This window comes from Blennius ocellaris (assembly GCF_963422515.1).
Source record: "Blennius ocellaris genome assembly, chromosome: 21".
In the NCBI taxonomy this organism is placed as follows: domain Eukaryota; kingdom Metazoa; phylum Chordata; class Actinopteri; order Blenniiformes; family Blenniidae; genus Blennius; species Blennius ocellaris.
Window position 1 is genome coordinate 1313421 of NC_137670.1, and position 14769 is coordinate 1328189.

Here is a 14769-nt window from a genome sequence, read left to right on the forward strand (position 1 = left end):
TCCTCCACCCCTCCACCCCTCCACCCTCCCATCCCTTGTAAACAAACATGGCCGACCTGCAGTGGTGTCAGTCACCCTCAGTATTGTAGTTTTCTCCTCCATGTCAGTAGTTTCTAGTCCAGACTCACCCTGACAGCGTCCGATGCCTCATCAGGCCACCAGGAGGTCAGATTCCCGCCATTTTCTTCACCTTCATAGCATTTCCTTCTCTGCACACCCGTGTGTAGTTTCAATTACAAGACCAAGCAGCAGCGCCCCCCAGTGGCCCGGAGGACCAACTGCATCTCTGTAATGCGTCTGCAGCAGTGAAGCACTGCTGGTTGAACGGACGTGTCGTCTCTCTCACTGTGACGTTTTGTTGTTCTGTCCCGTGTTGTGAAGAGAGGAGGAGAGGAAGAGGGAAAGAGGATGATGAAGGGAGGATGATCGTCTCCCAATCAGAGGTTGCAGGTTCGATTCCCATCTCTGCCTGTCTCCAAGGCAAAGTGTCCTTGAGCAAGACACTGAACCCCAAACTGCTCCCACTGCACAGTGTGTGTGTGTGTGTGTGTGTGTGTGTGTGTGTGTGTGTGTGTGTGTGTGTGTGTGTGTGTGACGGAGCAGCTGTCATGTGACCAACCAGGAAGAAGCTCAGACGTCCAGCTGAGACACAAAAACACGTTCACATTTATTCTTTTTCACAAAAACATTGAAGAAACAATAAAACCTGAACAGGGACGTTACATTGATTACTGTAGTTTAAGACCTGGGGGGGGGGGGGGGTAGAGAGGGGGGGGGGGGTTCTTCATCATCAGGCTTCATCATACATCATACAAACACACTGTATGGGGGGGGTCAACACCAGCCCCCCCAATACAGACTGTCTCTGGAGGGGGGCTGTGAGTCCATGGGGGGGGAACCAAGTTCTCATGGGGGGGGTACACACCCAAGTTCTCTGTGGGGGGGTTCTCTGGGACCTTCAGTGAGTCTCTGTGAGCCAAGTTCATTGGGGGGAACAAGGTCTCTGAGGGGGGGGGGCAGTTCTCTGTTGGGGGGGGGGGGGGGGGTTCTCTGGGACCTGCAGTACGTCTCTGTGGGAGGCGCCAAGTTCATTGGGGGGAACCAAGTTCTCTGGGGGTGGGGGTTGACCAAGGTCTCTGGGGGCTGCAGTGAGTCTCTGGGGGGGTCCCTGGTCACCCCCCCCCCACAGGTCCGGAGTGTCTCAGAAGGGCCGCAGTGTGAACTCGTCGTCGTCCTCGATGTCCAGCTCCTGGTCCGTGTCCTCGGAGTCGTCCGACTCCAGCCGCTGTGTGGACGTGGGGGGGTCACAGTGGGGGGCGGAGCCGGGGGCGGAGCCGGGGGCCCACCCCCGACAGTCCTGCTGGGTCACTGACCTCCTCCCCCATGTTGCTGCTGGCGGCCAGACCTCCACCCTCCTCCGCCTCCCGCTGGCCTCCCTGGGGGTTCTCCTGACACACACACACACAACACACACACACACACACACACACACACACACACACACACACACACACACACACACACACACACACACACACACACACACACACACACACACACACACGCCAGTTTGTGAAATTCAATCTTCAAATGTAAAAACGGGTCAGCAGCTCGTTTTACTGTCAGAAAATTTGTTTTTAATAAACTTTTAATCTCACCTGCTTTAGTCGCCTCCACTTCGCTCTGCGGTTCTGGAACCACGTCTTCACCTGGACACACACACACACACACACACACACACACACACACACACACACACACACACCACACACACACACACACACACACACACACACACACACACACACAGGTCACCTCCAGTGTCTAGGATCTAGAGTTATATAGACTCTAGGATCTAGAGTTATATAGAATCTGTGATCTAGAGTTATATAGAATCTGTGATCTAGAGTTATGTAGACTCTAGGATCTAGAGTTATATAGAATCTGTGATCTAGAGTTATATAGACTCTAGGATCTAGAGTTATATAGAATCTATGATCTAGAGTTATATAGAATCTGTGATCTAGAGTTATATAGAATCTGTGATCTAGAGTTATATAGACTCTAGGATCTAGAGTTATATAGACTCTGTGATCTAGAGTTATATAGACTCTAGGATCTAGAGTTATATAGAATCTATGATCTAGAGTTATATAGACTCTAGGATCTAGAGTAGAATTTATTTTCCTATCAGATCATTTCAGCCCACAAAACTCTGAAATGTGTGTTTTTACAGGTACATGATGAACCAAGAGGGCTGTTGTGTTGCTGTTGAGTTGTTGTTGTTGTGTTGTTGTGTTGCTGTTGAGTTGTTGTTGTTGTGTTGCTGTTGAGTTGCTGTTGAGTTGTTGTGTTGTTGTGCTGTTGTGTTGCTGTTGAGTTGTTGTTGTGTTGTTGTTGCTTTGCTGCTGTGTTGCTGTTGTGTTGTTGTTGTGTTTCTGTTGCATTGCTGCAGTGTTGTCGTTGCGTTGTGTTGTTGTTGTGTTGTTGTTGCTTTGCTGCTGTGTTGCTGTTGTGTTTCTGTTGAGTTGTTGTTGTGTTGTGTTGTTGTTGTGTTTCTGGTTGCGTTGCTGCAGTGTTGTTGTTGCGTTGTGTTGTTGTTGGGCTGCTGTTGTTGCATTGTGTTGTTGTTGCGTTGCTGCTGCCTTGCCGCAGCGTCCCTCCAGGCAGCGCCTCCTCGGGACTGGAACCCTCACCTGCCTCTCGCTGAGCTGCAGCATCTTGGCGAGCCTCTTCCTCTCCGGAGGCGACAGATACTTCTGCGTCTCGAACTTCTTCTCCAGCTCGATGGTTTGGTCGTTGGAGAACCGCACCTGCCCTCCTTTCCTCTTGTGCAGCGGGCGCTGGATGAAGGGCGTCCATACCAGAGGCTTCCCTACAACCACACAACGACCACACCTCAGTTCCTGCTTCGCTCTGGGTGGTGCGTTCAGGGGCATCACGTGACTCCGCCCTCTCCCTCTCCCACCTGCACTTCACCCCACCACCAAACAACATTAAAACTCATATAAACAAATAAACAAACAAACAAACAAACAGACAGACAGACAGACAGGACAGACAGACAGACAGACAGACAGACAGACAGACAGACAGACAGACAGACAGATAGATAGATAGATAGATAGATAGATAGATAGATAGATAGATAGATAGATAGATAGATAGATAGATAGATAGATAAATCGGTAATAAATAAATGAATGAATAAATGAATAAAATAAATAAAATAAATAAAATAAATAAAATAAATAAAATAAATAAAATAAATACATGAATGAATAAAAAAAAATTTTAGTAAAAAGTTTTCCTAAAAACTCAAATCAAATCATTTTCAGCAAACTGCACCACGTCCTGTCCTACATGATCCTGTCCTACACGATCCGTCCTGTCCTACACAATACTGTCCTACATGATCTTGTCCTACGCGATCCATCCTGTCCTACACGATCCGTCCTGTCCTACACGATCCGTCCTGTCCTACACGATCCGTCCTGTCCTACACAATCCGTCCTGTCCTACACAATACGGTCCTACATGATCCTGTCCTACGCGATCCTGTCCTACACGATCCATCCTGTCCTACACAATACGGTCCTACATGATCCTGTCCTACGCGATCCTGTCCTACACGATCCGTCCTGTCCTACACGATACTGTCCAGTCCTACACGATCCTGTCCTACACGATCCGTCCTGTCCTACACGATACTGTCCAGTCCTACACGATCCTGTCCTACACGATCCGTCCTGTCCTACACGATACTGTCCAGTCCTACACGATCCTGTCCTACACGATCCGTCCTGTCCTACACAATACTGTCCTACACGATCCGTCCTGTCCTTACACGATACTGTCCTACACGATCCTGTCCTACACGATCCGTCCTGTCCTACACAATACTGTCCTACACGATCCGTCCTGTCCTCCACGCCAGCAGGACTTCAGTTGAGTCACTGCAGCTTTTTATTCACAATAAAATCACACTGAATTGAAATATTGCTTCAAGGCAGATTTTTAAAAATTCACATCAAAATATCTACTTGTTTTCACGAACCTGCACCACATTCTTGTTCTACATGTTTAAGTTACACCCAGAACATGTAATGATGTTCAGGCTGATAATAAAACAATTAAAGTACATCTGAACTTGTTAGTGTCTCACTCTCGTTCTGTCCTTTCATTTGTTTTAAGGAATTTAAAAAAAATCTGCCGACATTTAAATAAATGTGCAGTTACTTACATGCACTCAGAATGTTTGTTTTTTTTGTTTGTTTGTTTTTTTAAATCTCGGCAGGTCACTGATTTTATTACACCTAAAACACTGGGGTATATAGGGGTTTGGTGATTTATTTATTTATTTATTTTAATCGCGCAATGTTTTCTGTTTTTCCTGGTTGAATAATGGAGGCTGCAGTGGAAATTAGCGACAGTTTCTTGTATGGAGGATTTTCAGAATAAAGCTAAATGGGAGAAAGAGGAGGAGGAGGAGGAGGAGGAGGAGGAGGCCTGTCTTTTAACGGACTGATTCCAGAACGATCTGATTCCCGCTGTTTTCCCGACAATCAGCGGCCGCCGTGAGTTTCACACCTTCAAACCTTCACTCGTGCTGATCTGAGTCAATTCACCTCGAAATAACGTTTTTATGGCTACAAAAATCATCTTACATTTAGAAATGCAGTATAAAAAGCATTTTTTAAATTAAAAAATATAGGTATATATATTATATATAGAGAGAGAGAGAGAGAGAGAGATTTTGATTTAACAAGTTATATTTCTTTCTGTTGTTTCAGGCGTGTATATTTATTTCTTATTGTGAGTATTTTTGTCATAATATTATGGTAAACACGTTTTATATAAAATGTCATGAGAAATTAAAACAATAATGAAGTATCGTGTTTTTAGATTAACGAGTGCGGGCCGCAGGTCTCCCGCCATTGCAGTGTTCTAATTCACACACACACACGCACACACACACACACACACACCCACACGACAAAATTGATTGGAGTAATAATCCGCCTGATGGGAAGCGCATGTTGATCATCATAACTCCGAACAGACTTGCTGCGTGCGTGCGTGTGTGTGTGTGTGTGTGTGTGTGTGTGTGTGTGTGTGTGTGTGTTTTTCCCCCCTGTCTAATGGCCTGACACAAACAATGCAGCAGCGTGTCTCTCCTCAGGAAGGTCGTGACAAAGTGTAAACGATGGACAAATATCCGCTTCACGCGCTTCCTGCTCCGCGTGAACCAACTGAAACTACCGAAACCTCTTTCCACAGGAAGTTACTTCACACACACACACACACACACACACACACACACACACACACACACACACACACACACACACACACACACACACACACACACTAACATTAATTCGTGTCCTCATGTTTTATTGTTCCCGACGGGATTCGAACCAGCGACCCTCCGCTGCGGCTCATTCCTGCTTTTCTTATACAAATGAAACGTGAACGTGAATCCAGAATATTGAATCGTGTCACAAAATGTTTTAAACAAGTTTTTATATGTTTTAACGCCATAAAGTCCCATTTGATGTTGGCAAAGCGGGATTATTGTTTAAAACATCGAAATCAATGTAAAATATTTAACAGATTATTTACTTTGCTTTTAATTGAGGTAAAATAATCCTAATCCAACGTAATGTCTCGTTTTTTGTGTTTTGTTTCTCGTTTTTCTTTCCACCGGATCAGATGAATTAATTAAACACCTTTATGTTTCTATCTAAAATTACAATCAAATTACCATTTATTTTCTTCTTTTAATTGCAAACTTTATCACTAAAACACAAATTTAAAAAATAAGATGGTTTAATTAAGTGCTGATAATCCTTCACATCAAAAGCACAGATTGAGCAAATTATCATAAGATTATTAAGGATTAAAATACAATTGCGTTTTTTTTTAATCATGTCGTGAAACATAAAAATGAAATTATTCAGGTATTTATTTACTTATTTTTCTATTTCATGATCCTTTTAAACTGCTGAACTTTTAGAAGGAATTCTTGTTGAAATGTTTGTTTTTTTAAACTCACAACTCTTTATTCTCCAATCTGAAGTGTTTCGTGATCAGAATGTGGGAAAAAAAAAACCTTCAAATATAGAATCTGGATTTTAAAAGCTTAAAATAGTGAAAAGGTTTGAAGGGATTTATGAGTGAAGCGCACAGAGTGGGATGCTGGTTCGATTCCCGGCGGAGCCGCGGCCCGCGCTTCTCTGCTGTTTCTTTGTTTTTGTTTTGTTCTCGTCTTTAAAAGTTCTTTATTTCTCGGACGATCCGACGCACAGTCACACAAACTGTCGTAAAACATCGACACACCGGAGATTCTCACGTTTTCTGGAAAGATTCGAACTGAACTGAAGATCAAAATACTGTTTTGCAGAGGGATTTTATTATTTTGTTGGTAAAACTCGAATCTAACTGAGGAAGTTTTATTACACTGGGACGTTTTCCTCATTAAAGGTTTATAATCTGGCTAAACTGGTATATTCTGTTAAAATCACACTTTTATATCATTATACTGGAAAAACACCAAACAATGTGTTAAAATGTGTTTAATGTTCGAACACTAACTAACAGTATGTTCTGTTAAAATTATTACTTTTAATTATCACACTGGAAAGAAAAACGTAAACTGCGTTCCAAATAAAATGCATAATAATTAATATTAACATCGAATGTAGCACTTTTTGACAAAATTAAATAGTATAATCTGTTCAAATGTTTCTTTATATTATTACGGTGGGAAAAATCTTTATTATTACACGGATATCTGTTTTTTTTTACATAACCCTGAAAGATACTAGAATTTTTTTTTTTTAATTGTAATTTATTTTCCGCTGTTATTCACATTATCCAGTACATTTATTTATTTGTCTTGAAGAGCGAGTTGTTGATTTTCTATTTTCTACACAGGAGACATTAATCAATCCTTTCATTCTGCAGATTTTAAACTTTTTTTTTTCTTGTTAAAGTTTTTTTTTTTTTTAATAACGCGTGAAGAGAAAACTGTGAACGAGTGTCTATAATTAGGTTGTTTTAGACACCGAGTTGTTCCTCTTTTTTTAAAACCATAACAATGTTTAAATTAACCTGTTTTTACTGTGAGGAATCAAAAAGAGCCTCCACGTAATCTCAGCACGCGCGTGCGTGCGAGTGTGTGTGTGTGTGTGTGTGTGTGTGGGTGGGGGGGGGGGGGGGGGGGGGCAGCAGCAGCAGAGGAAGTGCCACAATATGTGAAAAACGGATCCCGGCCTATCAGAGGCCGAGTGTTTCCTGAATATGTCTGTATTGAGGATGTCGATAAAATAATCAGCAGCGTGCAGCAGCGCCACAGGAAGCAGAGGACCGGAAGGAGAGAAAAGAAAGAAAGACTGGGGGGGTGGAGGGGGGGGTTGAGAGGGGGGGGGGGGGGGGGCATCAAGCAGCTCCTACAGCAGATTTACTTCTATCGACAGAATCCCGACGTCCGGAGCAGCAGTGTGTGTGTGTGTGTGTGTGTGTGTGTGTGCGTGTATTTCAGATCTGACTTGAAATATACCTTGAAAGTATAAAACAATAGTTTTCGTCCCGTGCAGCAGCTTCCGGTGTGTAAATACCGCGACTCGTCTACATTAAAACACACAAAAAAAAACGCTGCAATGAAATCCCGAATTTCTACTTTGGTTTCGTTGAGTTACATGTGTTGGTTTTTCCAAGTCGGAATCGAATCGAGGCGGAGTCGATGAGCGGACGAGGCCAGAGGCTGCGGGTTCGAATCCCGCCGTGACAGACGGTTGTTGTTGTAGTTTAGGAAGTTTTACCGTCGTTTTTTTCTGTTTCGACATCTTTACTTCTTTTGTGTCTCAACGAAACGAGGAGAGACGACCTGAAGACGTTTCCTGAATCCTCGTCATCTCTCTCTCTCTCACACACGCACACACACACACCCACACCGCGCGCGCGCGCGCCGCGCGCTCCAGTTGTTTCAGTCACACTGTCCAGCTCCTCTGATGTTTCTGAACAATGGAAGTCAGGAAAACCAGTCAAGGTTACTGTGCAGCTCCTGCACCTCCTCCTCCTCCCCCTCCTCCTCCTGCAACCTCGTCCTCCACCTCCTCCTCCTCCTGTACCTCCTCCTGCACCTCGTCCTCCACCTCCTCCTCCTCCCCCTCCTCCTCCTGCACCTCCTCCTGCACCTCGTCTCACACCTCCTCCTCCTCCTGTACCTCGTCCTCCTCCTCCTCCTGCACCTCCTCCCTCCTCCTGTACCTCGTCTCCTCCTCCTCCTCCTGCACCTCCTCCTCCTCCTGCACCTCCTCCTCCTCCTGTACCTCGTCCTCCTCCTCCTCCTGCACCTCCTCCTCCTCCTGTACCTCGTCCTCCTCCTCCTCCTGCACCTCCTCCTCCTCCTGTACCTCGTCCTCCTCCTCCTCCTGTACCTCCTCCTCCTCCTCCTCCTCATGTGTTGTTGAGATCTTAGGTTGGATGTGCTTCACCAAGCGTGGCTTCATGCAAAAGAAGTTTCGTTGTCAGTGAAACGCAGTTGATGAAAACAGCAGTTTCAATGTAAAAAAAAAAGTAAAGAGAGTAAAAAAAAGTGAAGAGAGTAAAAAAGTAAAGAGTAAAGAGAGTAAACAAAGTAAAGAGAGTAACAAAGTAAAGAGAGTAAAGAGAAACTTCGTCCAGGAAGAAAGTTTATTTATGAGGAATCGAGTCGTGACCAAGTTGAATTTGTTGCTTTATAAATAAAGTTGAATTGAAGAACCAGCGAGTCTGAGGATATTTAATTTAATTTAACGCGTCAGTCAGTTCGAGATGTGACAGTTTTCAAATGCAGGACCTCAGAGGATCGACCTTCTCAGGAAGACTCTGACGTCGTCTCCAAACGACTCCCGAGTGTTGGACGCGTGTTTGAGACGTGAAGTTCGACACTGATTTTATGTTGTTTTCCACAGTTTGTCGTGTTTTTTTTAAGTGAGACGTTCATAAAACGTGCTCGGTCGGGACAAACGCAGCGCTCCATTAATCCAGTGTTACGTGACGGTCGTCTGTTATCGTCTTGAAAAGAAAAGGACAAGAAATGGAGAAGTTCCCAGAGAAGCTCGACTGCTGCTGCGAGAGAAAGTTGATTGAAGGCACGAGGATCGTTCGAGACGCGGCTGCCAGCAGAAACTCCTCACGAGAGGAACGAGACGCTTATTGAGAGTGAAAAAAAGTGACTCGTTTCCCCACAAAGAATAAAAACAATCACATGAACACGAAGCGCCGGGCGGGAGGCCGGGCGGGACTCACCGAGGGGGTCGTGCCGCAGCAGGGCCTGTGCGTAATCCCCATGGCGCGGTGGTGCTGCGGCTGAAGGGGTAGATGGACCCGCCGAACGCCCCGCCGAACGCCGCGCCGGACGCGTACGTGGCGGCGAGAGCCGCGTGGTGCGACAGGGCCGGGTGGATCGGCGCGGGCTCGTAGACCGGGACCCGGTAGGGGCGCGATCAGGCTCGTGAAGGACGAGTTGGGCGACGGGAGGACCGGCGTGGAGCAGGAGGATGGAGGGCGAGGGAGAGGAGGAGTGGGCCGCGGAGGTTCTCCCCAGAATGTCCTCGATGTAGAGGGGGTCGGCTGCGCCCGCTGGATGGGGGTCGGGGCGTAAAGCGGCAGGCTCATGGCTGCGCCCCCGGTTCTCCTCACTGGCAACTCGATCCGGCAGCGGCCTGCTTGCAGCACGCCGCCCCCACCACCACCACCCACACCACCACCCCCCCCCCCGAGGTGACCTGAAACTCTCCCCCCCGGTCAGTCACACTCACCTCAGACTCTGGCTCTCTCCGGTCGGAGGGGTCGCGGGGGTCCTGGGGGGGACCGTTACTGGCATCGTGACGGCCGCGACTGGCTCGTTCCTCCTCCAACTGCTGGAGCTGTTATCTGGCCGCAGCCGCCGGAGGGTGGGAGATTAAGTGGACAGCCGACTTCCTGCAGGTGGCCGCGGGGGGCGCAGGGGGTGGGGAGTGGGGGGGGGGGGGGGGGGGGGGGGGGGTTCTCATTGGCTGCGTCTGTCCGCGAGCGAGCGACGATAAGTGATCGGGAGAATCACTTCACCACCGCGGGACGTCACGGAGGCCGCCGGTCCCGGGAGGAGGACGTCTCACGGAGCCGCTCCGGGACGCGTCCAGTCACCGTGTCTCTTCTTCCAGGACGGACGGTCCGCTGAGTGTCCCGCCGGGTGTTTCATCAAATCACCTCATCTGTTATTTACCGTCGTTATCCGGACTAAAGTTGACTTATTCCCAGTCTGCGTGCATCGACCTCAGATAGAAAAACAATTATCTCAGTTTAAAAGTGTTTATCTGGCGCTACTTGACAAAATACATTTAAAATAAACTGTGCTAATATTTTACTTCTCACAAACCAAACATCATCATCTCCTCATTTTATGTAAAAAAATAAAATAAAATGTTCTCCCTTTTCCGTCGCTTTTCTGGTCAATAAAATAAGAAATCATTCAAATACATTTAAAATGTTCAAACCCTTAAAAATGGAGGAAAGTTTTCGCGATGAAGATGAGAAAAGTGTGAAAGTCTGGCGGTGACGTCATGGAGCTGGTAAACGTCACTGAGAACATGCACGCGTCTCCTCTTTAATTTTATTTATTTTTCTATTGCATAGTTTTTTTTTTGTTTACTTGCATGTGCATCTTTGCAATTTGAGGCGTAAAAGATGTTGTGGGACTTTTCATCCTTTTCTGTAACTACACTATTCTGTATATATATATATATATATTGTTCCAGTGTTCCAATTAATAAATAAAAGTGACGATGGAGCCCCCCCCCCCCCCCCCAAAAAAAGAAAAAAAAAACACAAAAATACGAGCGCGCCTCTCAGGTTTTTACGCACGAGCCACGTGCGTAAAAGCGCCTTTTGACTAATGAGTGTGTGACTTATCTCCCTGCCGCTCCTCCTCCTCCTCCTCCTCCTCCTCCTCCTCCTCCTCCTCCTCCTCCTCCTCACGATTCATCCATCAAACTGCAGCTGAAGATGACGTCATGATGTGGCTGTTTGATGTGACGGTGGGGTCGTGATGACGGTAATAAAAGTGTTTAATGGTTGACTGACGCTCCGCTCGGCAGCGCGGATCCTAATGAGTCCAGCTGCACAGCCGTTATCTGGGGGGGGGGGGGGGGGGGGGGGGCTTCAATTAATGTTTAATTCACTGATCAGCCAGTGTTTGAACACACTTTACTAAACTTCTGAGCGAAAGGAAGAACCATTACGGGGCAGTTTGACCTCGGTCAGTTTATTCATCCGGACGTCTTTCAATTTGGCCCAAATTCAGTGAGACGCAACGTTTTTAGAGGTTTTATTGTCTTCTGGAGACACTTTTTCTGTCCCTCGCTGGACCTCATGTCTATTAGATGGACGCTGGTGTCATTCTTCCATCTTTCTTCGCCAGATAAATCCAGATGTTCGCCACTGGCCCCCAGCAGCTCCTGAGCGACACTCAGAGTTGTGACGCTTCAGATTTCAGGTGTTGATGAAGAACGTTTCTGACTCTAAAAGTTTAGTTACCACGTACTTTAATTCCTTTATACTTACTCCTATCTTCTTTTTTTTTTTTTTTAACTGTCTCAGCATTTCAAAATATATGAACTCACCTCTGAACTGGGTTTATTTGAAGTACTAATACTAGTGGTAGAGTAACGTCAGCTGACCAGTCGACCTCAGGGAGAACATGCAGGTGGATTTGAACCCGCGACCCCCTGCGGTGAGGCCAGAGCACCAACCACTGCGCCACTACGTCAAGCTGTTATCGTCGTATATTCACTGTGTAGATATGATAAAACACGAGGACGGTCAATTCACGCTGTCGATTTTGACCCTTGACCTCGAATGAGACAAAAATATTGACGTCCACAGTTTTATTCATAAACTGAAGAGAAGAGGAAAGTTTCAACGTGTCGCCTCCAGGAGACCAAACTAAACATATATATATATATATATATATATATATATATATGTTGTTGGAGCTGTGACATTCCCTCGTTTGTTGTATTTTTATTTTTTTCTGTGTGTGTGAAGTTGTGACTGTTATGTTGTCCATGTTGTTACGTGATTTTTTGTCTTTTTTATTATTGATCTATTTTTAATATATTTATTTATTTTAAATTTTTTAATTTCTCTATTTATAAAAAATAACATTTATGATAAATACAATAAATATCAAAAAGCAAATATTGTATCGGTCATATAACTCCTACAGTAAATATCTTAATGGTCATAAAACAGCTGGAAACATCTGTACAATAGATCCCGAGTGACGTCTGTGTTTGTGTTCTTATTGTTCTTATTGTGTTGCAGTGGCAGTCACACTTCCACCAGGAGGCGCTAAAACCTCCTCAACACTTGGACTTGGTCCTTCATCTGACCCGGTACCTCAGAATCCTGGCCGGTACCTCAGAATCCTGGCCGGTACCTCACAATCCTGGCCGGAACCACACAATCCTGGCCGGTACCACACAATCCTGGCCGGTACCACACAATCCTGGCCGGTACCTCAGAATCCTGGCCGGTACCTCAGAATCCTGGCCGGTACCTCAGAATCCTGGCCGGTACCACAGAATCCTGGCCGGTACCTCAGAATCCTGGCCGGTACCACAGAATCCTGGCCGGTACCTCACAATCCTGGCCGGTACCTCAGAATCCTGGCCGGTACCTCACAATCCTGGCCGGTACCACAGAATCCTGGCCGGTACCTCACAATCCTGGCCGGTACCACAGAATCCTGGCCGGTACCTCAGAATCCTGGCCGGTACCACAGAATCCTGGCCGGTACCACAGAATCCTGGCCAGTACCACAGAATCCTGGCCGGTACCACAGAATCCTGGCCGGTACCACACATACTGATGTTATATCAAACGGACAGACGTGAAAGAAAACAAACACAAAACAAAAAAAACATGATGATTTTTGGTTCCAAGCACTTGGAGGTAAAAACGAAGACTTCAGCTGCAGGGCGGATCCAAACGGGTCCAAACGGATCCATTTGATCCAAACATATCCAGACGGATCCAAACAAATCCAAACGGATCCAAACCGGTCCAAAAGGATCCAAACATATCCAAATGGATCCAAACCGAGTCAAACGGATCCAAACATATCCAAATGGATCCAAACATATCAAAACGGATCCAAATGGATCCAAACCGATCCAAACTGAGTCAAACGGATCCAAACATATCCAAATGGATCCAAACATATCAAAACGGATCCAAACCGAGTCAAACGGATCCAAACTGACCCAAACGGACCCAAAGGGACCGGCGGTCAGCAGGAGGGGCGGTGGGTCTCGACCTGAACGTGACTCCCCGGCAGCAGGAGGCGGGGCCGAGGCAGCGTCTTTACTTTCTAACGACTTTGATGTAGATAAAGCCTCTGAGGACAAACAGCCTGAAGACATGAAAGCAGCGGCTCACAGCCAATATTTGGCCTCCAGACAATCATTACAGCTCATTGATCCGCCGTCAGGCTCCCGTCTCAACGCCTGATAAGTGTCCTCAGCAGCTGGCGCCACGTCGCCGCCATCAGCAGGTTCACAAGGAGACACACACTCTACACACACACACACACACTCTACACACACTCTTTAATCCCGTCATTTCAGACAAGTTATCTTACAAAAGACACACAAGGAAGAGAAAATCTATACTAATCTGACCGTGTGTGTGAAACTTGTCGTGTTTCAATCAGAAATGGCGCCGGCCCAACAACGGCCACGCCCCTTTATGTCGCCGACCAATCCGGCGGCGTCGCAGCTGGAGGTGAAACCCCCGCCGACGGGTGGAGGAACGACTCCACCCACAGTGACGTGGTCCAGCTCCACACTGCCGTCACTGAAGGTTTTGATACACCGACTCTGAAGTTAGGTTGTTAAATTGATAATCAATCAGTTCTATTTGCTCTATATCATTTCAAAATAAAAGCTCGACATATGAACATGGTTCTGCTGACTCAGCGGTAACGTTCCACTAAAGAAGCGTCTATAGCGCCGCCGCTTGACTGTTAATGATTACGTTGAAGACATTAAACGTACGAGATGAATCTGGGTTAAATTCTCCACCTCACCATCGGCACCACCAGGTTCTCCATCTCCACAATGTTCTGCTCAAGGTTCTAAGTCATTGTACCTGTACCAACTTCCTCCCACATATTTATTTCTTTAGATCTACAACTTTGCGTGGGAAGTGGCGTACGCATCTTTTAGGACCTTTGGGGCTTCAGCAGCTTATAGACGAGGCTCCTGCTCTGCGTTTGAACCCACAACCTTCTCGCCGTGAGGCCAGAGCGCCACCCAGTGGTGAAGTAAAGTCTATAACAAAAGGACAAACCTTTTCAGAGACAAATATTCAGAATAACTGAGATTTATATGTGACAAAACAACATTAAAGTGACATTCACACACGGAAACAAAAAACATCAAAGTGTTTCTGCACCAGATCAAAGTGAAGAACAAATTCAGGGTAAATTAAATCCAGAAGGAATCAGCGGCTGAACTCGTTCTTTTAGACGACTTCGAGAAAGAAACGAGTGATATTGAGGTCATAAGTTCAAAAATACCGTCGTTTCTGGACGACCTGATAATAGTTTGATAGTTTAGTTTAAATTTTAATAAGTGAAATAAAAGGCAGTTCTTTCATGTTAAACAGGAACCTGAGAGTCAAACGTGTCACAATTAACCCGAAACAAGAAATTCATAAACGATAATTCACACTTTT

The 14769-nt window shown here is 46.0% G+C and overlaps 1 protein-coding gene across 1 annotated transcript; it reads right to left on the reverse strand.

Moving 5' to 3' along the window:
- Positions 1 to 1035: 1035 nt before the first annotated feature.
- Positions 1036 to 9731, reverse strand: hhex (hematopoietically expressed homeobox). Its single transcript, XM_080517068.1, is given in 9 exon segments — positions 1036 to 1364; positions 1366 to 1448; positions 1659 to 1709; positions 2697 to 2875; positions 9298 to 9337; positions 9339 to 9488; positions 9490 to 9540; positions 9542 to 9612; positions 9615 to 9731. Coding segments are annotated over 9 exon segments (840 nt in total). The 5' UTR covers positions 9667 to 9731; the 3' UTR covers positions 1036 to 1201.
- Positions 9732 to 14769: the final 5038 nt, after the last annotated feature.